General features: G+C 47.6%; 1 protein-coding gene across 3 annotated transcripts in view; it reads left to right on the top strand.

Annotated features, from left to right (window-relative positions):
• The first annotated feature begins 3,998 nt into the window (after positions 1 to 3,998).
• The window catches only part of LOC119436651 (stomatin-like), an 84,772-nt gene continuing 60,939 nt past the window's right edge, over positions 3,999 to 27,831 (top strand). For 2 of the 3 annotated variants that reach the window (XR_007464556.1, XM_037703606.2), the window contains exon 1: positions 3,999 to 4,702. Coding sequence is in view for 2 of the 3 variants with exons in the window: in XM_037703606.2 (XP_037559534.1) it covers positions 4,540 to 4,702 (163 nt within the window). In the remaining variant the exon portion in view is untranslated. The remainder of the gene's footprint in view (positions 4,703 to 27,831) is intronic. The other variant, XM_037703607.2, reaches the window with a different exon arrangement.

The raw sequence follows: 27,831 nt of genomic DNA, 5'->3' as shown, positions 1-27,831 counted from the left end.
GTAAAAGATCGGTATCGCCAAAAGCTGATGTTTAGAGGCGGAGAGCTGCCCGATCCGCTGGACGATGATGCGCGATTTACGTTTTCACCGGGGCTCCAAACACCTTCCCTCAGTTACAACCCCGGAGCAACAAGCGGAGCATATTAGAGAGGACATGCAATGAACACAGACTGTTGTCTTCAAGGCAGGTAATGGGACTGCCGAAAACTAGAAAAACTTTATTTATTTATTTTATTTATTTAAAAATACCTTACAGGCCTCAATTGAGGCATTAGGGGGGCAGTACATAGAAAGCACACAGAAAATACATAGAATATTCGACATACATAAAACAGAAGTAATTGACATAACACAACCGGATCCTCAACCGGTGTACTAACGCGACATAATTTAATAGCACTTTTTTCTTCTTTCTGGGGTTTTACCTGCCAAAACCAGTTCTGATTATGAGGCTCGCCGTAGTGGAGGGTTCCGGATTGATTTTGACCACCTGGGGTTCTTTAACGGGCCCTACAACACAAGCACACGGGCGTTTTTGCATTTCGCAATAGCACTTTTATTGCTGCAAGATGGAGGATGAAGTGGTAAGCTGTGCATGTGTACATGCACATGTTTTCTGCGTCATATGCCTTGTTTCTGCTTTTCAATGTGCATTACAAATAACTGTACATTCTCAAAAGTCGTTTAGTGCTAGAAGCCTAGGTCGACTGAAATGGGACTAACTTAAAGGCTCACGAATTTATCGCACTTATAACAAAATGAAACCTGTAGAGTTGGGCACGAGATTGCAATCCATAATTGGCCTCCGTTAATTCGTAAATGCTCTTAGAACGTGGCCGAAACTTCCTACATGCATGCACGGAAATCGCTAACTTTTCTGCGATTCTGCTCTGCGATACCGATACGAATGCTCAGATGCCGCCGCGGTGGCTCAGCGGTTACCGTGCCCGGTTGCTGACCTGAAAGACTCCGTTTGGGCCCCGACTGTCTCATTTCGATCGAGGCGAAATGCTAGAGGTCCGCGTACTGTGCGATGTCAGTGCACGTTAAAGAACCACAGGTGGTCGAAATTATCCGGAGCCCTCCACTGCGGCGTCTGTCATAGCCGGAGTCGCTTTAGGACGTTCAACATGATAGACCAATACGCACATGTACCTAGGTAGTAAAGCTGCAGAAGTGCACTTGCGCTCCAGATACGAAAAACATTAAAAGAAAACGGCGGCAGCATGGCACCCGCTAAACAATAATATTAACTCATGTTCGTGGCATGGCGATCCACACCGAGGCAAGAAACTGGACGAGAGGGCAAACTCGGGGCGAGAGTCGAGCTGCTCTCGCATGAGTTACACGACATACGGCCAGAGCAATCGTGCAGTAGCACTTTTATTATTCAGCATTATAGCAGTCCGGCTACGACACGTAGTAACCTACCTTGGATGAAGTGAGCAGAGCAAATCTGGGAGCTCTTGGTAGGCTCCCAGAGTTGAAAAACACCGTTGACGAGTAAACGTAATGAAAACAGTCGATGCTCCAAGAGCTACACGCCGTCACGCGACACACTGAATGCCACAAGTCGCACTTATATTGATATACCCGAAAAATAACACAGAATATGCGCAGGACGAGCGCGCGAGCGAACAAATACCAGCAAAAACGAGCAAAAGGAATGGCTACCGGAAGTTTCCTAGGGGCGCCGGATGCCGGCGCACAGCGTTGCCAGAGCGCGGTGGCGCTGGATGCTCGCGTCGCCTCAGCCATAGTTGAGGCCGCAGTATGGATGGTGAGAAGTCGGCTAGCCTGAAGGAGGCCAGGGATCGCCGTAGAAATGAAGTGAAGCGGAGACAGCGCGCTGAAGAGACTCAAGAGGAGCGTGCCGATCGGTTGGCCAAACGCCGTGAAAGTGACGCCACTAGACGAGCTCGCTTAGCCTCTAACGATGAATCTACAGCGCCGACCTCTGATGATGAATGCTGATTACGGATCATAGAAGCGTATTCATTGGTGTGAAAAATACAGTTTTACCCGTTGGTTGACCACAAGGTCACTCCTTTCTCAGTCTAGTGCGAAACCACTAAGTTTCATAGCAACACGTCTAACTACACGCGAAGCCAAGCGCAGCCGGGGGTCTGTAGCTATCGCTACTCGACTAGGTTTAACCAGAGCTAAACCACAGCCAATTTTTTTAAAGCATGAAACGCTTTTAGCTCCCGTTGTCGGCGACCTTCAAGTGACCTTCAGCCAAAAGCCAAAGCCGTTATCCGGACACTCGAACGAGAACGAAACGAGAACATCCGGGCCTCATTGGAGAACAAACAAGGTCATCCGGAAAATCAGTCAAAACTTAATAAAATGTGGTCTCTGGCCCCCCAACCCTTTCCACAGGTCCGCATTAGATACGCTAGTTACTGCCCAAACAAATTACAAACAATATTGCTTCCGAGTTCTCCCTAATGTTTGTTCACAATTTCACTCAAGCTGTAACTTCTAGTACGCCGAAGTTTTGTTTGTCATTCCCAATAGCAATGTTCAAAAGGCAGATACTGGGCACCATACACTTGATTGTCATCTTTTCGCGCTGAGGCAGGGTTGCCTGTGCTCTTTTCAACGCCAGCGGTCCGTGAGTTCCGCGGCGAGGGTTTTGCACCGGCTCGAGAGATGGCGCCACTCCGCGTAACCAAGCCGGCAGCGTCCGGCGCGCCGCGGATGACTGTTGGGTCGAGACGAGACTTGCAATGAGGTTCTGTCTGTGACAGGAAACAAGTGCGTCCATATGGACCAGTGCACACTATGGCATGGTGCGGTGTGGTGGGGCGTGCCGTTGCGAACATGCACTACACCTATTTTAAGATTGTGGCTAGTATCATCTACAACCAATCTGCTTTGCCGGGAGGCAATTCATGCTTGCATCGTCTACTCTCGATTACGGGAGAGCCTATCTTTATTTCTTCGATGACTGCATCCAGCGAGGTCCTGTCCGTGCACAGCGATTATTTATGATAATGACCTCTGCCCTGTGTAACTCCGAACAGTGTCATTTTTGAGCCCCGTTGTGTGTACACGGATCGCGCCGCATTGTTGTACGGGCCTTGGGGCGAGGGTAACGTCTGAGAGCTTTCTAAGTACTTGGCCTGCCCTTGGAGGGGAGGCTCATATAAGATTCGGAATATATGCGAAAATGTAACATGTCTGGAACTTTCACTCTTAGTCTTCAGATCAAATGCCTTAGAAAAAATGTCTTACTTTCTATCACTTACTATATATTCAATAGCTTTATTAAACACTTAAATCCTTGTAATCGAAATCGCCGTCTCGCCTCCTGTAATATGACCACGCTACATCCATCAAATCTTCAGTCATCCCTCGCCAACATCGCGGGGAACATCAACTACTGCCTTTAGTTTTTCGTTTTATTCTCACCTGTTATATAACTATCAACCTCGCAGTGCGAATGTGCGCCACCACCTTTTGACCCTGCGCATCAAATAATCAAATCAAGCAACAGCGCTCTCAAGCTAGCGATCGTTCATCGTCTCAACATATAAACCTTCAAGAGCGCTCGCCCATGCACTGAACGCGTCGCGTCGCCGTGGCAAAAAACGCAGACGTTCGCGCGACCAAGCGATGGGCCTTGCCCGTGGAAGCTTTTTCCTGGCTGCATCGTTCCTTCGTCCGTTTCCTCTTTCTCCCTCTCCACCGAGGAGGAGGCACCGTTGGCCAGCGAGCGAGCAACAAGTGCCTCGCCACGGAGCACGTGCTTTCCTCCTTTCGGAGCAGGCTGCGGCCGCCCAACCACCACCGCCGCTGCCGCGCGCGCTTATTGAGGCGGTGGAGAGAATGAAAACAACGCGAGGTCAACCGACCAAAGGAAGCAAGACATTGCTTTTGCAGAGAAGAGAAAAGCTAAAAAGTGCCCCTGAGCAGTCCCTCTGGTGACAGGTCACAATCGTTATATAAAAGATGAGGATGAGGATGGAGGCGGCAACGAAGCCACTTGCGACCGGAGCTTCGAATAGGCGACTCCACGGCTTCGGCAGCGGGGAGAAGCTTGAAGCGAGAGCGGGCTTGTCGGAGAAAAAGCGGGAGTAGGTCCGCGCGCGCATAACAGCTAAACAGTCGAGTCGTGTCTCGGTACATCGAAGGAAGTGACGTAGGACGCGAGAGGGCAAGAAAGAAGGGCTCGGTCGGTCTTCCGAAGCCTTGGTCGTGGCCGCTGCCGGCACGTAGTAGATTTTTCTCCTCCGCTTCTCCTCCAACATCGCGTCCAATGCATCCTGCGTCGCTCGGTCTATCCCCTCATGCTCGCCCGCTCTCTCTCTCTCTCCGCTGAGGACTCTCCGGCAAGCGGCGGGCGGCGGCTGTGGAGTTGTTGGCACTTGTGCAAAAACAGACGCGAGCTTGCACCGCATGACGCCGAGATAGAAGAGCGCTGGCGCGCGTGCAGTAAAACAAAAGCCTCGTTACCCCGCCTCCCTCGTCGCGCCACTACTGTTAGAGCGGGAAAGGCTCAAAAAGAAAATAGGTAGCGAATCAGCGGTCTAAATGTCACAAGAGGGCACCGGAGTCGGCGTCAGAGGGGGCAAAGCGAGCTCCCGCGAAGGCGCTTCGCATCTGCTATCTGACTACCGTGCGTCGTCGAGCGAGGGCATCCTGGAGACCGGCGACATGGATAAGGAGGATCACAACACGGGATACCGCACCGAAGGTGAGCGGCCGGCGGCGTCGCCGGACGGCCGAATATTCTTTCCCGAGCTATTTACCGACCCTCTGTTTTTATTCCTGCCGGCACCCAGCGTGTCTGGGCCCACGCGTCTGGCGAGGAAACCCCTCGCGACCTCATCTACGGTGACTATTCATAGACGACGTCGTCGACGACGGCTATGACGACGCTCTGCCGACGTAGAACTTGGAAGCTGTCCCATGTCATTTTGTTTATAACTGCTATACGACCTCGGTTGGTGTGCTCCTGCTTCCCGCAGTAAGACACGAAGAAAAGCAATAAAAGTGCACCTTTTGCACTTGTCAGGGGTGCGGCGTTCGGGTGCATGCACTTGTGCTGCCGTCTGCTCATTGCACTTGTTGCGCCGTTATTGAGCGTCTGTGCAGCCCGGATACCATCGCGTCGTGTCGTATTGGGCGACCTCGAGCGTGCTTGTGCCCTTTTATGTGACCACTGCACCGGCGTGGAATGGAAAAACGTACGTTGCCACTTGTAATTTATTTTCACGGGGATGCATTCGGCAACAAGCATCGTGCCGGTGGAGCGTGTTAGCGACGATTGCGGCCAATTTTCGCGCGACAGATGGGAAAGCGGCAAGTACACGTGCGGCTACCCGGTTTCCCTTCCCACTGTTGCTCTTTCACCATAGAACACGAAACACGCTGTTGTGTCGACACGGTAGAGATGAGCGGCGCACGCCGGCACGCTCGATTTCGCCGTTTCTAAGTGGGCCTCCTAGCGCCGAAATCTAGCGTGCCGGCGACGAAGGAACCGGTCGAACTAGCCAGGGCCCGCCGTGTTGGTGCACGGTAAACTGAAAAAAGAAAGAGACACACAAATGTTATAATATGTATGTCCCACTCAGGACCCGCCTCCGCAGGCTACGTGCTTGCCGTCGGGCGGGGGGCCCGGGCGTGGGACCTAACGTGCGGGAGAGACGCGGCGTCGCGCGATTGTCGTCTGCTAGAACTTGTTTACGGCCGTCCGCCCCGCTGAAACTCGCGACGGAGGCGCGGCGCTCAGCTCGCCAAACATCGTTCTTCCCACCCTCTCGTTGAATCACACTTTTTACCCTTGCTCGTCTTTCACGCATTCTCCCATGTGCGTGCTTGTACATACATACCGCTCGCTGTCAGTTCGCTTCTCCTTCTTCTTCTTGGTCTCGGGGTTGTCCTTTCTTGTCGCCGCTTGCCCGTACGTGCGTGCATAAATGTGGCCTTGCAGACGACGTTCCGACGCTGCCGAGGGTGACGCTGCAGCGATCAATGCGTCTTTTTCTCTCGCAACGTTCTGTCTCCCTTCGCACCGCCTTGCTTCTCTTCTGCTTCCTATTAGCTTCCCTCTAACGTGTATCTGGGACGGAGAGGTTCGCCCGCGGCAGGCCAAAAATTTTCCTTGAGCGAGCGAGTTCGGGCATTAGAGATCAGCCTCCGGGACATGTATCCGTTACGAGCGTCTGCTCGCGTCGAAACCTTGGCTTGGAAGGAGTGCGGGAACGTACAGTGGGCGTCAGTCCTGCTTGGAGCGCTCTAATTGGCAGTTTCAAGGTATAAAAGCTGTATGAGAGCGTAGCCACATGTCTTGAGAGGCAATGGATGGAATGCAGCCGCACGTATATGCACGGAAGGTACATAGACGAGCGCGCGCGGTGCTTGGGCCGAGCAGCTTTGGTGCGATTTTTTGCGTTCTTAGCACCGCAGTGCGTCGCTAGGCCGCTTGTACGGAAGATTGATCAGTTCCGTATTCATGAGCAGAAGTTCAACCGGCATCTCAGCAGAATTGTGAACGCTATACTAAAAAAAAAGCTATGCCTCACTTTTACGCGCTGTGCCTCTTCCTTTAACTTCTCCCAGGCACATTAGTACACAGTATAGGAGGTCTGGACAGTTCAGGCGGCGCAGCATTATTTCGGTGAAACAAGAATATATGCGCGGTTTATTGTTTTTTTTTTTCGTGGGAGTGTAATAAAATAACAGAAAAATTTGGGGGGAATTTCTTTGCCCGTGACACGTGTGTTTCTTGAGTTACGTTGCAATGTAAAATTGCCCGTTACCGATGGTATACTAGTCATATGAACTTTACAACTTTCGCGTCTTTAAACTAGCAGATCACCAAAATGTTTTCAATTCTGTAATTTGATTATTACTGGCGTTAACCAGTTGATGGGAGCTCTCGGCCTTGTCGCTGCGTCGATGCCTCTCTCTGTAAACGAAAAATAAAATGAAATAAATAATTATAAAACAATTGCACCGCCTTTCGGAATCGACCCGTTGTGCTGCCTGCGGTAATGTCTCATCAAGGATAAATTGCTATGCGTTGCTGGATAAGCGCACCAAATAACTTACACATTTCTACGCGGTGATAAATGTAATCAAATTACTCGGGCAGATTTCTTGCCGTCATTGAATGTTTTATATCTAAAGCAAACGCAGGTAGTAATACATAATGCAATAGACAAAATATCAAAAACACTTTTGATGGTCTGTCAATCGCCAGCACACTCATTCACCAACCAGCTATTTAACCTAGGATTCAATACACGCAGTTGAATCGTCTCAGATATGGAGGAGGGTAGCATGGCTCCCTCGGAACAGACAAAACTTGGACTGGGATAATGTAGCTATTATTTACCGATGCTATTGCTTTCCGCGCTTCATGGGTTGTACGAGCGGCACTCCGCCCACCTTATCACCGGGTTCGGCGGGTCGTGAATGGTGGATGATAACAAAGTAATAGAATCGAGCGAAATTAATCGCTACATTATACCGGCCCTGTATCCACTAAAGTACGTAGAACCCGCATAATGTAACGGTTTGATTTGGTTTTCCTTCTATGATGGCCCATACACACTGCGGGAGACTGGTCAAGATTTTGATGGTATGAGAAAATTGCTGTTAACACGGTTCTACGCCAATTCTTTTTCCTTTTCGCTTCGTCGGTGATCCCACCAGCAGAATCGGCCGGTTGTTAGCGATGGGTGATAAGAAAGGAACAGAATCGAGCTAAAGGAATCGCTACATTATACGGGTCCAGCATTCACAATGCCTGTCAAGTGTTGTAACATTGTCCGCACAGTGCTGTCACCACTTAACTACCGTACGCTAGTCTTGAGTTGCGTTATCTGTGCAAGGGATCGCGTTCTTATTTCCAATTTGCTCTCAGATTCAATAAATCTTAATTTTACGTTTACCTGAGACAAACAAAGCTGATATAGGAACCAATGAAAAAAAAAAATTGCGCAACTAGGCCGGTATAATAATTCCTTTCGATCTGTTGTATTCCTTTCTCATCTCCCACTGGTCTCGAATGGCAGATTCTGGCGATAACGCAAGGCGGAGCTCCCATTAGGACCAGTTACATTAGCTCGGCCCTAATCCTCATACTAATGTTCCTTCCCCCTTGTAGCACTGAATGCTCAAGCTGGCGTGACCAGCTCACTTGGTATGGAAATTTATCTTCATCAGCAGCCGACGTCGTCGTTTCTCCTCTTCTATCAGAGATGGGATACCATAGGCGTTCGTACTTAGTGATTAGACTTATGTATAGAGTATATACAAGGCAACTAGTTATCTCGGGTCTGACGTAATAACTCGGCAGAACCGATATTGCATTGCACTGCTCGTACGTCCAGAACGCTTTTGAGGGGTCGGGAGCCCGGTTTTAACGCCTCGGTTGCTCATCGCAAACCTCCTCACAGCAAATCACAAAAGCCCAACGACCTGATTGGGTCAAATGGGTTGTCACATACAGACGACCACTTCTCTCACTTTCTTCCTAAATTTCCCGGAATACCGACAGAGACAAAAAGAAAACGAACAAACAAGTAAACGCACAAAACGGTCCGTTTACGCCACCCGTTAAACTCTCCCGGCGTCTCTCAAAACATTGGAGAAAAAAAAGAAAAAAGAAAAAGAAAGGAAACACGGACCGCCCCGTTCTCGCGTCTTCGTTAAACTGTCATGCACTGCAGCGAATGGCACCCCCAACGAAGCGCGCACATCGACACACTAATGATGTCGTGTACAGTGGTCCGCTTGCGGCGAAGGTGGGAGGGGGGGGGGGGGGGGGACGGCAACCTTCCGCGCTTCTGGGGCGAAGCTGCTCTCATGCACCCCCCCCCCCCCCCCCCCCCTTCCGAGCGTCTTTGCCACTCTTATTTTGCCAGCAAAGGGGTAGGCCGCGACTCCTAATGTGGGCGTGTTAATTGCGCTCTATCATGGGACACTGCGCGCAGTCAATTCGATGTAGATTGCTTACAGTTCGTTCAGACTTAAGAGCTCCTAATTTTCACCGTAACTGAACAATTTACTATCCTATCTTCCCCCAGTGAAGTTATAGCAAATCAGACGTGCGTCTGGCTAACCGCCCTTCCCTTCCGTGCTTCCCGTTCTCCCTCTCTACTATTGCAGCACTAGTATACCTAGGAAATACTGCAGCAGTCGCGCGACAGAACCCGCCATGGTGGTTGAGTGGCTCCGGCGTTCTGCTGAACACGAGGACGCGGGCTCGGTTCTCCGCCGCGACGACCACATTGCGATATGCGCTGAATTCCAAGATTTATGTGTATGTTAAAGGACCCCAGTACCCCAAAATTAATCCACAGCCCTCCTCTATACACGGCTATATCATAGCCTCAATGTTGCCTTTCGCCTCTCGGCAGGAAAAATACACTGCATTTTCGCTTCACGGTTTTTTGGTCGACTTTGGTCTTGTCTGTCACCATGCGAACTGGTGTTCTCAGCGGGGAGAAATAAGAATCGTGTGATCAGTATATACATAGTAGGGTCAGGTCAGGCATGTTGTTCTCTCTTAGATGCAGCGATATGCCATGTCTGCCGTGTAAAGGGCCGCGGTGATCGACCCGCCATGGCGCTCTCCGATATGGTTCCCGCTGAGCAAACATGATCGCGTGTTGCCCTGCGGCGGCGAGTGCCTGGGCCAATCTGGGCGTATAAGGTCGGCCTCGGGCTCGCGCATACGACTGCGTTCTCTGGAACAACACGAAAAAAAAAAAAAAAAACCCGAAAGCGTTCTGGGGTGGGACTGCGTGCTGCAGCGTTGCTAAACATAGTGTAAACACCGCGAACACGCATAATTCATCGATGTTCAGCCAAGGGGGGTGCCTTGGAAGGGTAACAGTGCACGACGGCCATTCGAAAACACAGAGGCGCAGCGCTAGATGCTGGCGTTGCTGCTCCTGGTGTGCTTTGTGGCAGTCTTCTGGAATTTCCTTTGCACCGCTACGCGTTCCCGCGTCCCGCCGAAGCCGCACAGACTCAGTGGTGAGACTGTTGAGAGAGCTTGTGAGTGTGCTGAAATGCGCAGTTCTGTAATTTCCAATCTTTGTTGCGTGTGTGTTTCCTATAGGCACAGGACTGCACGAAGCTATAGCCGCAAGAGAAATACGATAAATTGTGTCCATTTCGTGCACAAACGTCCTTAGCGCACTATAGGAGTGGTCAGCACGTTCAAGTATAAACTGAATGTATACAGCCAGAGCTTATAGCCAGAGCTTGTATACAGCCAGAGCTTGGTAGTACCTGCCGCGTTCACTCCATTCGTGGGAGTATAGAGCTGTCTAAGCAACACTGATCGGACATTAAGTGCTTGGTAGCGCCGAGGGTTGCTGATCGTGGAACTACGACGGGTTCTCGCGGCGCAGAACGAGCTTTCAGCACTATAAAGATCGTAATGAGGATTTAATTTGCGTGAATCACGGATCCGATCGCACTGACGCTGCAGTCAGGAGCTAAACACCATCAGCCATTGTCGTTCATGGAACAGAGTAATTTATGTGAAGGGATTTGCGTTACGAATCCCATTGAATAAATTAAATTCGCGATAGTTGCGCAGCGCTTGCGCTTCATAAGTAAGTAGGCCCGTCACCGGACAATGACGATGTCGACTGAAATGCCGGATATTATAAACACTGTCACGACCCGTATTTCGCATAAACGTCCTTTGCGCCCTGCTGGAGGAAGAGTCGTAAACTTTCGGATGGCTGTGCTTGGGTGTCGTTCGGACGCTGTGATCTGATTCCCCTCGAGTTTGTAGAACGCGCGTTGAGAACCACACCACTTTCTGCAGTTATTACGGGCTTCTTCTACGCGTCCTTGTTTTAATGGGACATGTGTTCGGAGATGCATTCATCGCCGGACCTACAGATGTAAATGTTGGTCGTGCACATTCAAAACTTAGTTCTCTCGCTTTCTCTGTTTGTTTTCTTTCCAGTGAAATTCGCGGACGACGATATTGAGCGGGGACGGCGGTATTGAGTCAGTAATTAGCCATAAAAGCCAAAAGTTACCAAATTTTTTCCATCTCGCTAAGGCGTGCTGGCATCGTTAATTTTTTTCTTTCTCTTTTTGAGGCCGATACATTTCGTGTGCCAATACTCGGTGCGTGCGCAGAAGGCAGTAATAATTCGCGCGGTTTATAGTGCAAGTGCATTCGCCATGATATATTGCAGCTCCTTCTCGCACCACAGCAAACGTTGGAGCACTATACTAGAACGAAGGCAGGATCAGCACCCGGACAGAAACCAACCGCCAAATATCGATGACATTTAACGAAATTTTACGGGACTAGTCGCTTCTTCCTTTTCTGTTTTACTTTCTTGATGGCGCTGCAATGTAATGTGTTGGTGGAATTGCATTCGAGCCAGAGAAACATTCTATTTGGCCCTTATGAGATTTCTGTGACGTACTATGCAGCTCGAATAATAAAAAAAAAAGAAAAATTGGTGCTGCAGAGTGGGAACGATAACAGAAATTAAGCTACAGAGAATTTCGAACCAGGAATATAAGTGACGTCATGGTTTATTGTTCTGCCGTATTGTACTGCATTTATTTAAATTCTGCGTGCGAGCTTGCCGCAGCACGAAATCATACGACTCTCGTGAAACATCTGCAAGCTTACTGGAGCGAGCAGTCGTTTAGCTTATTTTCTTAAACGGATGACATGAAAAGAACGCCTCGAAACTATTATTCAATCTTAAGCACACTGGAACAACCTACCATGCGGACGCCCTGCGTCAGGTTCGGGGGCAAACGTAACGAGAAATTGTTTCGGACACGTTCCTTGTATGCGCCGACGAGACGTCATTCGAAAGATTGCGCGCCAGCTGCAAAATATCGGGCACATACGTCGTAAAGCATGTGATTTCTACTTCTCGAACGCACGTTCATTTATTTTCGAGCACTGCTCACTCGCAGGCGGAGTCAAGTGTGATACGTCCGTACATCTTCCTGTAACAGCCCCCGCTACCATCAAAAACACGCTGCGCCTCTTCCTGTGTTGCGCCCGACGTCGGTCATCCGGAATATCTAACCGAACGTATAGTTCCGTGTACGCTTGAGCGCCCGACCAGTTTAATGAAGCTGGGCAAGATTGTGCGTCGGCACGCAGATACGGGACCAGGACAGAAGCAAAAGGCCAGCAACACGACAACAGTCGTTGCGTTCGCCTGCGTGGGCTCTACTACTCCAACGAGCACGCGCTCATGGAAGTCCTGGGGTCACAGCTCGCGCTACTAATAACACATTCTGTGGAGCTCGTGTCGTGTGGTTCTTCCTTTCAAGCATCGAAGTGTAAGAGCGAGAAGTGTACTCCGACCTCTTGCTATATAGTAAACACTTTGGAACGATGAGGGCACAATTTAAACACCACCGGCACTGCCTCGATTCAGCTTTTGGTCACGCTCTATATACCGGGTGTTGCAGCGAACATTTTCAAATTTTTTAAAAGATTTGCCTGTGGCAGATAGCACAATTCTAGCCCATGAGCTGGTCTACTCGAAGAGGCGGACATGACTTGCACAAAAAATTGAAATGACGAATTAACAAAAAGTCACTACTTACGTTTTAACTAATTAAGTTTTAATCGAAATTTACAAATTCTAGCCGTGGAGTTCGGAGGGCGGATCTACTTGGAACGAATTCTCAGGATGCCACCAGTTTCAAGATAACAATTCCCGTACTTTGCGGAGAAATGCATTGGCGTTCCAGTTACTTTTGGACTTCGATGCATAAAGCGACGTTTTGTTATGAAAGGAACTGGAACGCCAATGCATTTCTCCTCAAAGTTCGGGAATTAATATCTCGAAACTGTGTCATCCACACAATTCTATTGAAGTGGATATGCCTTGCAGTGTCACCCACTAGAATTCGTAAATTGCAATATGTGCGATAATGTGTGCCGCGTTTTGCTCTCTGATTCGTTAGAAACATAATTAGTGCATTTTTGTTAATTAGTGGATTATGCATTTCAATTTTTTCGGCATGTCCGCCTCTTCGAGGAGACTAGCTCATGGGCTAGAATTGTGGTATATGCCACAGGCAATTTAAACAAAAATTTTGAAAGTGTTCGTTGAAACACCCTGTATAGTAGCCGGGGAACCTTCGAAAAAGACGTGCACATACGCTATAATTTGTGCACGTGATTTCGGCAATTGCTGAATACATTATAGTCGTGGCTTCCTTGAAAATTTTTCTCTGCACAAGAGTTCTGCGCACGATTTCCATTCCTTAATGTCACAACTATATCCATAGTTTCATGTGAATTGGTCCGATTCATCCACCACGATTTTTTTGCTGTAAGGCAGCGCGGCTAAGGCAAGGGCAGTTAGCACGAAGTCGCCGGGCTTTCAGTATCATCACCTTCATCATCATCATCAGTCTATTCTTTTTATGTCCACTGCAGGACGAAGGCCTCTCCCTGCGATCTCCAATTACCACTGTCTTGCGCTAGCTGATTCCAAGTTGCACCTGCAAATTTCCTAACTTCATCACCCCACCTGGTTTTCTGTCGTCCTCGACTGCGCTTCCCTTCTCTTGGCACCCATTCTGTAACTCTAATGGTCCACCGATTATGCATCCTACGCATCACATGGCCTGCCCAGCTCCATTTCTTTCTCTTAGTGTCAATTAGAATATCGGCTATCCCCGTTTTGCTCTGTGATCCACACCGATATCTTCTTCTCTCTTAGCGTTAGGCCTAACATTTTTCGTTCCATCGCTCTTTGTGCGGTCCTTAACTTGTTCTCGAGCTTTTCTGTTAACCTCCAATTTTCTGCTCCATATGTTAGCACCGGTAGAGTGCAATGATTGTACACTTTTCTTTTCAATGACAGGGGTAAGCTCCCAGTCAGGATTTGGCAATGCCTGCCGTATGCACTCCAATAGAATTTTATTCTTCTGTAAATTTCATTCTCATGATCAGGGTCTCCTGTCAGTAACTGACCTAGATAAACGTACTCCTTTACAGACTCTAGAGGCTGACTGGCGATCCTGAATTCTTGTTCTCTTGCCGGGCTATTGAACATAATCTTTGTCTTGTGCATATTAATCTTCAACCCCTCTCTTACACTATCTCAGTTAAGATCCTGAATCATTTATTGTAATTCGTCCCCATTGTTGCTGAACAGGACAATGTCATGTGCAAACCGAAGGTTGCTTCATGAGATATTCGCCGTTGATCCTTACTCCTAAGCCTTCCCAGTGCAATTGCTTGAATAATTCTTCTAAGCATGCAGTGAATAGCATTCGAGAGATTGTGTCTCCTTGCCTGACCCTTTTCTTGATAGTCAACTTTCTACTATTTTTGTGGAGAACCAATGTGGAGCTTTCAGTATAGTATACTCTTGTTTGTGAATATACTGCAACGTGACAGCTATACTTCAACCGTGCGTGTGTCCTTTCCGGCCTGCGAAGAGCAAGAATTTATGCGACAAGAAATTCGGCTTCGACGAAAATCCGCACATGCTCCGTTGCCTGCACCACTAATTTTGGTTCCAGTGGCGTCCCATGTGCTTGTGCATGCAATGGTTCGCTCCAAATATAGGTAGGATCGTTGTTTAACGCTGACGCTGCCAACATTGTTTAGGTCTACTCAATGTTTGTTTAGATATATGCCGGTGGAGATCCTTATATATTTATAGCGTATGGCGCGTCCCCACCCGTTATTACGCCAGAAGCACCATCTGAGTGGCCATTATACGTTCTTTGATGTGAAAGAAAATAAAATAAACCATTGATTGTGGCAAGTTTACGACAACAAAAGCAAGAAATATAACCGTGGCGCTGAAAGTTTCTCTGCCGCCTTCTGCAACATCTGCAGAATCCACCATCTGCAACGTCTGCACGCACGGGAACGCCGAACGAAACGCTTAAAAGGGCAGAGCTCTTTAGTGTTTATGCTAGACGAATCTTATATTAACGCCGCAGCTTTTCGCAAGAGAGAGAGAGAGAAAGCTAGGAGAGGAAAGGTAGCAAAATGACTATCTTGCCAGTGAGCCGTTTTCAAACTTGTCGTGTGATTGTAAACGTGTGACGGTGTATAGATCGCGTGAAGTCATTCTGAGCACGTGAGGACAGGTTCATGCTGCTTCGCGAGTTACTTCCGTGGTGTCTAAGTTAAACATTCTTGCGGCCAAAATGATTTATTACACGTTAAAAAATCTGCGCGTGCGCGTTGCGTGCTTGTCTCGCCGCCTATCTCGGCACGCCGAAAAGTCTATAAGCAGCCACCTGGCGGTCCGCGAAATAACAAAGCATGGATGAGTGGCAGAGCGGCGAGGGTCGCGTTATGTGTACAGCAGCTCGCAGATGCTTATGCAGCAAGTATTTGGCGTACAATAGCTCTTGCTACTTGAGACTATAGTACTGAAATGTGTTCTGCGCAGTTCTCGCACGCAGCGTCAGGATGCGCCCCGTTGATATTTGTCCATACGCAATCAGTGTGCGGGAAAATTCAGCTTTTTACAGAGTGGCAAACTTTTCTTCTTCTGGCGCGTCGCCGGTTTAGACATGAGCGAGTAGTAGGGGACGGCTTAGTGAAGTGAACAAGAGGACGTGATAACGATGGAGTAGATCAAGTGAAGGGAAGTACAAATAAAGCCCCAGTGTTCTTAACTGTGCTTGGTGGTTCCATAACCGCGAAGCTGTCTATGGCTAGGATCCGGGATTTTATGGCGCCCGCGCCGAAAAACTCTTCCCTAAAAAGTGAATGTGAAAGAGGCAACAACAAAAGCAAACGCATATCGCCGCTCGCGTCGGATCTCGGTTTAACGGCCACCTGTGTCTAAAACGATGTGTCTCTGTGAATGTATGACGTAGTGCGTGACGTAGTGTGGGCCTGATAATGTGACCAAGGGGAAAGGGTTCGCGCCCCTCGGCGCAACCGCGCGAACGCGCTCGTGCCACTGCTCACGCGTTCGTCGTCGTCGTCTTTTCCCCACAGCTGGCTCCATTGCCGCTCATCATTCCAGCGTAGAATTTCACTTCTCTTCTGTCGTCGTAATGGGGAGGCCGCGTTTGAGGGGGTATGAGCTATATTGCTTAAGAGGGTATGTCCGTCTTACGTGACTGTCAAGATTTAGTAACAGAGGTGATACGCGAATGTATGTGCGTACTTATCGTCATGATGACCACCGATCAGGACAATAAAGATGTTCATACCTTAGTTAAAAATTCTGCGTCACCTCTGTGTCGTGCGCTAAACAGCTTCGCTGGTCATCCACCTTCACAGAGTGGAATGGCTCATGAACTTTATTCACGGATTCCGCATTGTGAGAACTTTCGTAGCCAAGGCCGGTATAGTATAACGATTCGATTTCAATGTTATTAGCCTATTTTTCTTGTTTCGTCAGTGGTCCGAGCAGCGCTCCACCCGCGTTATCACCGGAATCGGCCGGCCGTGAACGTTGGATGCAAATAAAGGAATAGAATCGAGCGAACTGAATCCTTACATTATACCAGCCTAGCTGTGCGTATACAGTTTTACAGCCGTCGCCCGTGGGTGCAGTCGTAGTATACTTGTATTCTTCGACATGGCTATTAGGTTCTCTCGAGGTGAAGCATGAGGGCGGAAGAAAATTCAACGCGTTCTATCAATATTAGACGAATTTAAAGTCGTCGTCGAATCACACATTGTTGCGTAACGTCCAAATATTGCTGTAGACTACAGCTGTTTATGTAAAATTTCACGGTATGTATGCTTTGACGCATTCAGCGTTCAATGCTGGCCTGTAACGCATGCACCGTCTTGTGTCATGTCTAACTTATACATATATAATATTGCACTCACTGAAGGACAGTTCTCAGCGGATATTGCAGCTATAGCAATAGTTTACCTTGAGCCATTCATGTACGCTTCCCTTTTTCTTTCTGGCGAAGAATTTTCGCTTGCCAATGACTACGTGCCCGGACAGCAAATAGGAAAGATTCTGGTCTGCTCGGCGTAAACTTCTAATCGAAGAATTTGATACAACTTCCGGTCGTGTTGATTGCCTGCTATTTTCACTGTTCTCAATGCGCCTGCTAACATAGAGAACTGGGCTGGTTAACGGAATTAATTTAAAAATGAATACTGTGGTTTTATGTGCCAAAACCACGATCTGATTATGAGGCAAGCCGTAACGGAGGGCTACGGAATAGTTTTGACCATCTGGTATTCTTTAACGTGCACCCAATGCAGCATGAATTCGCCGGCTTGCGCCGGTAGTCACTGTGTTGCATGCGTAATCATGCGAATGGCAATTAAACTTCGCAGTTCGATATCTCAAAGCACGGATATGCTAGAAGAATTCTGCCAAGTGGAACTCTGTAGAAACACGACTGCCTCTAACTTTTCAATACAAACGTGCCTGCTTACTGCAGGCAGTCAAAAGTTAACAGCGATAATTATCATCTCACTTTGTGTCCCCCTCGCCACATAACCCTACTGTAGAGGTGGTCATCACGTACGTCTCAGCGCCTCATTAAAAAAAAAAAGAAAAACCTGTCAATTTAAATTTGATCACCCTGTATACAGGGTGTCCCAACTATTTTGCACCAGGGTTTAAAAATATACAAATGCCACGTAGCTGGACTGAACCAAGGTAATGTTGTTTTCCGTCGCTTTGAAGCACTAAGATTATTTTTTTGCATTCCGCTCCTAATTACATAATTAGTCTTAATTAATTAATGAACTTCTCAAATATTAGAATTAGATGGAAAGTGTCAATGAGAAAATTCTATAGCCGCATGAAAAACTCCCGATACAGTTTTCTGTTGCTCAGTATACGTGCTACATAAAAGTGTTTTTGTGAGCGTTAAAGTAGCCCGCGAATACACGCAGAATTGCCGCGCGACTGGCCGCTCGAGGCACTGCCTGTATTCGCGGGCTTCTTTCACGCTGCAGTTGCTGCTTCTGAGAACGGTTTGCTGCTTCTGAGAACGGTCTGCCGTCAGACCGCTTGATGAAACAATCAGAGCTCCGGTGGAGCCGTTGGAACTGGTAGAAACGCCCGTATAACGGTCCCAACGGTCTCCTTTATGAGAACAAGAGACAGCCGCTTCAAGGCTTGTGGTGAGAAATCTGCCTTCTTGGTAATCCCAGCACAAAACCAGGAACTCCGCAAAAGCACAAGGCACTAAGAGTTACAAGTGTCGTCGTTGCGTCGCTGCCTGGTTCTGCTGCATGCATGCACCATGGCGCTCGGTACGAATCGCCGATTCCGTCGCACGAAAGGCGCCAAGCAACCGTTTCATTCTGAGGGAAACGTTGTGCTATAATCTCGTCTCGAACTTGCGGACTCTCTGCCTCGCTTTTGCTGCGCCAGCGCGCGAGCGGCGAAACATCCTCCTCGACAACGCCAAAGGACGCCGCGAGGTCCCTGACTCGTAGGTCCCAACGCTCGAGCAGCAAAAGGAGAAAGAAGGGACTCATTTGTCTCCCGACTCGGATCGTGGCTCGAGTCTTGCCTTCTAGCTCGGGCGTCGAGGCTCTAAACATAGAGCCCGCCGCTCTCGCTTGTCTTTATCTCGACCGTCTTCTCCGTCGAGCGGCCTCGTGTGCTGCGCTGCCGCGCGGTCTTCGGCGCGTAGTACATCGCGTGCGTATATACGCCGCGCCTGACTGCCGAGCCGAGGATTCCACCCAGCCGTGGCCCCCGTGACGCCAAGCCCGTTTTGTCTCGCTGCGAGCGACCGTGTCCCCCCACAATCTCCTTCGTGCGTGTGTGCTGTTGCTGTCCGCGCGATCGCTGCGTACTGGCCGCCGAAGCGAAAGCGGCCCGCCCGCGCGACTCGACCTCTCGGTTGGAACACGCTAGCGCGTGACCACTCTGGGTGCCTATAGCCCCCGGCCTTATGCGAGTACACCTTGCCTCTATACTTCTAGCCGTTGCGAAATGTGTTCAGGGGCTCCGTGATGTTGTCTAGGTCGATCAGTCGGGTTACAATATGCCGGCACATTTACATTGCTACGTATATATGTCCCGCACGCAGCATCTATCCGTCCGCTCAGTTAGGTGAACAGAAGAATAAACCATGCACCCGTGCAGTTCATATGACTATGACCCGTATTCCTAAACCCTGTTCTTTCTTTCTTTTTTTTAATGGGGAAGTCGGGCATCACTGGCTATGCGTGTTTAACGAGCGCTGTGCCACCATGGAAAGGCCGGCGTGATGCCGAGACGTGGCTCGGCTTTAAACGTAGTCATTTCCGCGCGCGCGCGCACGCACACACACAGGTTTTCTTCGAATGAAATCATCATATGAAGTCTTTGTTTGCCCGTAATATATATATATATATATATATATATATATATTCGTTGTTATTTACTTAAATTTAATACAACGAGTACGTGAACTAAACAAAAACAGACGATTGAAATGGATGCACAGTGAGTACAATGCCGTCCACTGCTGTGTAGAGCGCGCGAGCAGCCGGTGATGATGATGATGATTTAACGGCATCCCCTTTGAAACGTGGCGGTAACAAATAGTCACCTAGCCTGCTTGATTTAATCAGGGATACTATACATGTTCGGTATCTACCATTTTTGTATACCTCTCCATTAATATTTTTCTTCTTTTTCCAAAATATACCTTGTATCGCCACCTATGATTTTAGGAGATCAGGTCGTATCAATCTCTTCCCTGCTTTTTTTTTTTCACCAGTACTCTAATCGTCTTTTGCTTATCTCTACGGCTGATCGGTTGATGTTTCTTTCCACTTAAAACCCAATCGCTTCTGGAAGTTGTACGTTACCTACGGTTCTCGCTGGTTGAATCCCTTCGCATTCCATTAGGATGTGCTGAGTGGTCTCCGGATCTATACTGCAGCATACACATGCCTCGTCTAGTTCCGAATATTTGCTCCGGTATGTATTGGTCCTTAGGCAACCGGCTCGAGCCTCAAATGGCAAGGCACTGCCCTTTGTGTTATCGTACAGATTTTCCCTTCTAATTAATTTCTTTCTTCTCATTTTTGTAAATGTCCATGGTCCATTTTGTTTCCATTCTTTGCATACAATTCACTGTCTCTATTTCTTTCACTTTCTTTCTGATGACTCCTGGTGGTCTATTTACAGTTTCGATTATCCTGTACTTGGTTGCCAACTTCCTTGACCTCTTCCTCCATTCTGTGTCCACGCTTTTCAGGTACAGATACTTGTGCACTTTAGTCGCCCATTTATTTTCATCCATGTACCTGAGCCTTTCTTCAAAACTAATTTTGATCTGTACTTCTCTGACTTCAAAAGAGGCCCAACCCATGTCACCCTGCACTGCCTCATTTGTGGTTGTACCGTGGGCTCCCAGAGCCAACCGGCCTACTGATCTTAGGTTAACTTCCAACCCCGACAAGATATCGGATTTTAAGCATAGAATTGCATTTGCGAATGTTAGTGCTGGCACCATTACTCCCTTCCAGATTCCACGCGCTTATTAACGCGAAAGCGCTAAGGGCCCCGTGGCTGACAAGGAAATTTATTTACCCGTAGGCACGCGTACAACTGTTGTATGAACGTATACAATGCAATATAACGTACCACACATGCAATACATCCTACTTCATATAAACAGAACAGATGAGCAAACAAAACAGTAAATTGCGTCTGCTTGACATTAACTTTGCCACACATCACAAACACTACGACAGTGTACATGCAAAATCATAAATGTCAGCCTCGGATTCATGAATGACATCCGAAGCACAGACTGGTACAGTTTCTACTCAGGCAAACAAAGTTTGGGCATTATTCTGGCTGCAGCAAAACTTTGCCTCGAGACACGGTTAGGTACCGCGTAGACCAGCGGCGAAGAAACTCGGCTTCACCGAGCTTGAAGAGCTGTTCTTCAAGATGACCCCATATTATCACCCTTAGTTTGCGCACTCTGGGGTACATTGCTCTATTTGGCTGCCGGGATCGTTCTGCAATGTTGCGGAAGCACCACAAAACGTAGCTAACGCTGTAGTAGACGAGACTCGCAAACCGATCTCGCCGCCGTGGTGCCCGCACGATGGATATTCCAATAGCTGACAAGGAAATTTATTTACCCGTAGGCACGCGTACAACTGTTGTATGAACGTATACAATGCAATATAACGTACCACACATGCAATACATCGTACTTCATATAAACAGAACAGATGAGCAAACAAAACAGTAAATTGCGTCTGCTTGACATTAACTTTGCCACACATCACAAACACTACGACAGTGTACATGCAAAATAGCTGACAAGGAAATTTATGTACCCGTAGGCACGCGTACAACTGTTGTATGAACGTATACAATGCAATATAACGTACCACACATGCAATACATCCTACTTCATATAAACAGAACAGATGAGCAAACAAAACAGTAAATTGCGTCTGCTTGACATTAACTTTGCCACACATCACAAACACTACGACAGTGTACATGCAAAATCATAAATGTCAGCCTCGGATTCATGAATGACATCCGAAGCACAGACTGGTACAGTTTCTACTCAGGCAAACAAAGTTTGGGCATTATTCTGGCTGCAGCAAAACTTTGCCTCGAGACACGGTTAGGTACCGCGTAGACCAGCGGCGAAGAAACTCGGCTTCACCGAGCTTGAAGAGCTGTTCTTCAAGATGACCCCATATTATCACCCTTAGTTTGCGCACTCTGGGGTACATTGCTCTATTTGGCTGCCGGGATCGTTCTGCGATGTTGCGGAAGCACCACAAAACGTAGCTAACGCTGTAGTAGACGAGACTCGCAAACCGATCTCGCCGCCGTGGTGCCCGCACGATGGATATTCCAAATAATCTTCCAACCAGCTTCCAGAAGGTGCGCGCTACAACGCACTCCTTTACTACATGCGTGTTGGTTTCTGTTTGTGCGCAATGTATGCATAAATCATTCGCTACCATATTCCAGCGTTCAAGCCTGTCTCTTGTAGGTAGAATACTCCACTGATATTGCCAGTGAAAATCCTTCACTTTAGAAGGCAAATCAGGTGAGGAAACGGCTGTCCATGTGCTTGTAGTAGCTGTCCCTGAAGGCACAGCCGTCTCACACAACATTTCACAAAGCCTTGAAACTGGTGTCGTACGCCACTTTGTATTCCTTACTTGCACAAGCTGGCTCTGTAAGCGCGCAGCCGCCGCATACTGCGGTGCTGGCGTTACCGCTGTCGGAAGCAAGTTGCCTGAACTTTGTGGCATGAGCGTTCGACGGTAATGACCCAGCCAATAAAGGAGAAGTGGCCTACCTGGGTACTCATCATCATCAAGTAGGTCACATGTACTCTTAGTGCACAGCAGTCTACCAAATGTAACTATACACGGCAAGCTCCATCCTCCGCTGGCTTTCGGAAGACGCAAAAATTGTTGTGCTACGTATTGTGTCTTGTTTAGCCAGAACCATGAGAAAATAATTTTGTTTACTACACGTACTGTTGGTGACGGCGGAAGAGCCACTCTTGCAGCAAACCACAGTTTACTGCACAATACATTCTTAATAAAGAAAGCCCTTTCTGCTAGCGGCAGTGGCGACGCAGTCACTGCTTCCGACTGTGCTTTAATACAGCTGATAATGTCTCTCCACGTGTGAGGTGAAACACCACTAGTAGAAAATTTTATGCCTAATATTTGCATATGCTCGGTCTGTTTAATATTTCCTGGTAATGTTATTGCACTGCGTCCTAAATTTAATGCTTCGCATTTCCTCATATTTATTTTACCCCCTGACAATGATGCATACTGATTATAAATACGAAATACATCTACAAGACTGTCCCCATCCCGTAAGAACAAAGTAATGTCATCCGCATACGCTGACACTTTTATGCACCCATTGCCCGGCATAGGAAGACCCCTTATAAGCGAGCTCTCGCTAAAACGCCTTAACAATGGGTCAATCGCAAGCACAAACAATAGAGGTGACAAAGGACAGCCCTGCCGCAATCCCCTTGTCACATCAAACCTAGGAGTTAAAGTGCTGTTAAGTACTATCTCGGCTGTTGTTCCCGAATACAACATCCGCAGGATATCTACAAACTCTTCGGGAAACTTATAGCATCGTAACACCTCAAATAAGTACAGGTGTTCTAAGCGGTCGAACGCTTTGGCTTGGTCTAAACTTACCAATACACCTGAAGCTTCACGTGCTGTTGTGTATTGTATGATATCACGTGTTAAGTGGAGAGATGAAAATATACTCCGACCAGGCACGGAACATGTTTGATGCACACTGACTATTTTAGGCAATAATACCTTCATGCGATTTACAAGAAGGGTTGTGAATATCTTATAGTCTGTGTTGAGCAGCGTTATGGGCCTCCAGGATGAGGGTTCGGCAAGGTTGGAGTCTGGCTTTGGCAAGAGTATCACGCGGCCCCGATTAAACGATTTAGGAATACCTTCCCGTGCAAGAATTCCGTTAAGAAGAGATACCAAGGCCGTGCTTACTTCTGTCCAGCAGGACCGGTAAAATTCGACTGGTAAGCCATCTGTACCGGGTGTTGATCCACTGTTCATAGATCGGATAACATCAAAAACTTCTTGCGAATTTGTTGGAGACAATAAATTCTTGCCTTCTGTGTAGTCCACGTGGGGTAGATTATTACAAAAATCATATATTTCTTCACCTAAAAGTTGGGCATTGTAAATATTTCCGATGAAAATGCGTCTGAGAACCAGTTCCAAAATATTCTTTCGATATCTCGTCTCGCACCGCTCTCTGTGCCATCCTCTATTATAACCCGTGGCCCCGTGGCCCCGTGGCCACGGGGCCACGGGGCCACGGGTTATAATAGAGCCCCGTGGCGTTATTATAGCCCCGTGGCGAGAAAATCCGGCGTCGGCGTCGGTGTCGGCGTCCGTGGCGGAGAAAATTATCCCCAACCACTCCGACCGCGCAAGCCCTCCACGTGGCGCATGGTGTTAGTGAACAAAAATTGAATTCCTCTCAGTGAAATCTGCCAGAAAAATGGCAAAGTATGACTTAACCACATCCTACAGACATGGTGGCGTCGGATTGTAATTTTAATGTACGAGAAAACATAATTCTGTTACGAGGAAACTCAAACACAAACCCCTTTTCCAGCATTTCTACAATACCAACATCGGCGCGTTCGGGTAGGGTACTTGCGAAAATCATATCCAAATGGTGCTCGCATCCTCGGCAGGTAAAGTTGGGACTTAGCCTGCCTAATGCGTTTTGGACACGCGCGCGCGTCGGGGCAATTGCAACCAATTAATAAAATAATAATAAAGGGTCCTAGGGCCTTGACATTTTAATGTAAAACGACTTATATTGCCTCCTGGAAAAACGCCTTCCCAGCAATGCATTGCTGTTTAAAAGTGAAGCCGACTTTAGGGGATCGGTGTAAGCTTGGTCTTTGTACGCTGGCTTTCCCACGTTCGGAGTTGCAGTGAAGCCGAACAAAGCCGAATAAAGAAAAATGCGATCCGAACGGGGCCCAATAACGCTATCGCGTTCCACTCTTAAAGGCGAAGCTTAAGCTTCCTCCAATTTTTGTTGCCCCACAGTGCTCTGTGTTTCATTATTGCTGCATTCCGCTTCCCCTTTATTTTCAGATGATCTTGGTGGTTGCTTGAGTAATTCTTTCCTTCGTTTATGTGTACGCCGAGGTACTTATATTGCTTGACTGTATGACTTGCTGTTCAATCGACACCGCGTAATTACTCGTCTCTTCATTAAAGATCATAATTCCTGATTTCTCTGTGCTAAACCTAAGGCCTAGATTTGTCGCTGCGTTGCCACAGATATTCGAAAGTATCTGTAAAGCTTTTTATTGTCCGCTAGTAGCACAATGTCGTCAGCGTACATAAGTCCAGAGACCTTCTGTTGCACCATTTGTCCATTGCGCATGTAGGATAAATCAAACCCTAATTCGCTGTTTTCCAGTCGTCTTTCTATACCCTTAACGTAAAGCGTGAACAACAATGGAGACAGAGGACATCCTTGCTTCAATCCTTGGTGAATACCCACCATTGCATTACCTTTTCGACCTCCCATACAACTTGTACTCGGTTGTCTCTATATATCTCCCTCAGCAGCTCCACGAAATCGTCATCTATGCCTTCGTGCTGAATAATATCCTATAACAATTCCCTGTCTACGTTGTCATAAGCCCCTTTAATATCTGGAATTGCTATCGATAAAGGTGTATTGTGAGCTACTAAAATCTCTATGCACTGAGTTAGAAGAAACATATTATTCTCTAAGCGTCAGCCTGGCCTGAACCCATTCTGTAGTTCCCCCAATACATCGTTTTTCTCCACACACTTCGACAGTTCTAATTTTATGGCTTGCACAATTGCCAGTCTATATATCACCGACGTTACTGTAACTGGCCTGTACGAGATCGTCTTATCCTTATCTCCTTTGCCTTTGTAGGTGAGGTTCATCTTGCTTTCACGCCATCCAGCGGGAATTTTCTTTGTTCTAATCACTTGCTCTATGGCATTAGTCAGCAGTGCCTTGCTCTTTGGACCGAGGTTTGACCGGCTTTGCTCTGCAGCTTTGTTCTGCAGGGCGACACCTGGCGGCAGTTGCTGAGTCCGAGATAGTGTGCCCGGGAACATGCGCGGCCTAGTAGATATGCAGAACTGCTTTTCACGAGCGGCGACGTTGAAAGCACCTTTGTTTACCCAAATCTGCACTCGGCCCGAGGGCGCTTGCGGCACCGCAATTGCCATAGAGTGAAGCGAACGGGCAGATAATGCGCGCCGGCTTTTCGCAACAAATGGAGCGTGCTGACGGACTGATCGAGATAACATAAGCGCTTACGAACATCACCTTTGGTTCAGTGCAACACGCGCAAGTTTTCATGTTTATTAGGCCGCGCATGCTCCTGGACACGCTATGTCGGACCCAGAAACCGCCACCAGGTGTCGCCCCGCAGAGAAAAGGCCACGACAGATATCTGGAGACACAGGACAAAACAATAATAGCAAAAGGGAAGCGAAATGCGGCCACAATGAAGCACAGAGCGCTATGGGGATACAATAGGTACGAGGATAAAAAAAAAAAAGAAAAGGTGCTCCGGGGTATGTGGAAAGGTGTAATGGTTCCGGAGCTTACATTTGGAAATGCGGTTGTTTGCTTGAAGCCGGGGGCACAATAAGGACTCGATGGCTACCAAAGGTCAGTGGGACGCCTCGCATTGGGCGCTCACGGGAAGACTACTAATGAAGCTGTGCAGGGTGATATGGGCTGGACAAATTTTGAAGTATATAAGGGAGGCTGAGAGTAAAATTGATTTTGAAGAACGACTGAGGATTATGAAAGAAAGTAAATGGGGTGCAAGAGGGTGTTCATGTATTTGTAGAGGCAAAACATTGACTCACAGTGGAGGTAAAGAACTAGGAAGCTTACCAGCAAGTATGCGACCGGTATGGTCAGCAACACGGCAACAAAGAACGTCAAACGTATAGTGAGAGAGGCTGAGACAAAGTCATGGGTGGCGGCAATGGAAAAGAAACCTGCTATGACTAACTACCTCAAGGGAAAAAACTAAATCAGGAAAGAAACAATTTATGAAAACTCAAAGGGAAGCTCCTTACTTTTCCAAGCGAGATCAGGATGTCTTCGAACGTGTAGTTTAAAGCGAGGTACACCAAGATTAAGACGCATGGGCTTGCTGCGGTAAAGCTAGGAAAACGATGGACCATGTTTTATTGGAATGTGAAGAAATCTATCCAGCTGCCAGTCTAAGCTCCTCTAACCTCCTTGAAGCCCTTGGGTTCAGGGATAGCGGGGGGAAAGTAAACATTTACGCTATAGAGATTAGTAAGATACGGTTGGAGGTTTGGTGGCCGAAAAGTAGGGAGACAACAAACAACGGAGACGTACAGAAACAGAGTTACCAGTAATGGTTCAAAAAGTTTGATGCTTGAATTTTTTTTTTGTATTTGTGTGTTTTCTCAAAAATAAAGGTAGGGAAATAGGCAAAATAATAACAAGAGCTCGGTGGCGCAACCCACCACCCCGTTTCAAAGGGCAAAGGGGACGCTCATAGCATCCATCCATCCATCCATCCACGGCCGTTCGCGCGCTCTGCGCAGCAGTGGACGGCACTGTACATGCATACCTTGTTTTTTATACCATCTTTAGTGGCGGCCGGTATTGTTCACATTTGATATAATTGCAAGACCTAGCACGAGTTCTCATGGTTTAATGAAAAATAGCTTTACATGATAAAAAAGAAAAATCTGGGTTTTACTCGCTCTTTTGTTAAAGAATGAACCATTGTGACAGATGAAACGCAAGCTGTTAGCCAGACACGTCTTCACGGTGGCTCGGCTGTCCGAGAAAGATGCAAGTCCGGCATCTCCCACATTCCGGCATTCCCATGCATACAGCAGCATGGCAGCGGACGTTAATTATTTACTTATTTAAGCTGTATTGTTGTCCGAAGACCAAGCAGGAGGGCGTGCATCAAAATTCAAAGGAACATAGTGTAACACGCAATCTAAAGATATCTAAAAGGAAAGAATACAATAAAAGGAAAATAGAGAAAAATATCCAAATCAGTGATAACCCAACCCAAACAAGGAAATATTGGGATGAACTTATATACAACATTAACATAGAGGAAAGCAGTTCAATAGAACACTTTCACATCAACAATCATCAGAACATTTTCTTGTAAGACGTTCCATTGTGCGAAAGTGCGGGGGTAAAAGGAGTGTTTAATAAGCTCAGGGCGAGCAAAATACGGTGCTATAGATTATGATTGTGCCGTGTTCGTCGTGATTATAAAATTAGGTAACTATAAAAGATTCTGCATAATAATTTTCGAACGAAGAGTGAAAAGGAGAACTGTCAATCAATTGGATGTTAC

Source organism: Dermacentor silvarum, chromosome 1 (assembly GCF_013339745.2).
Source record: "Dermacentor silvarum isolate Dsil-2018 chromosome 1, BIME_Dsil_1.4, whole genome shotgun sequence".
NCBI classification, from domain to species: domain Eukaryota; kingdom Metazoa; phylum Arthropoda; class Arachnida; order Ixodida; family Ixodidae; genus Dermacentor; species Dermacentor silvarum.
The sequence above is the reverse complement of the archived record's forward strand: the minus strand, read 5'-3'. Positions and strand labels throughout refer to the sequence as shown.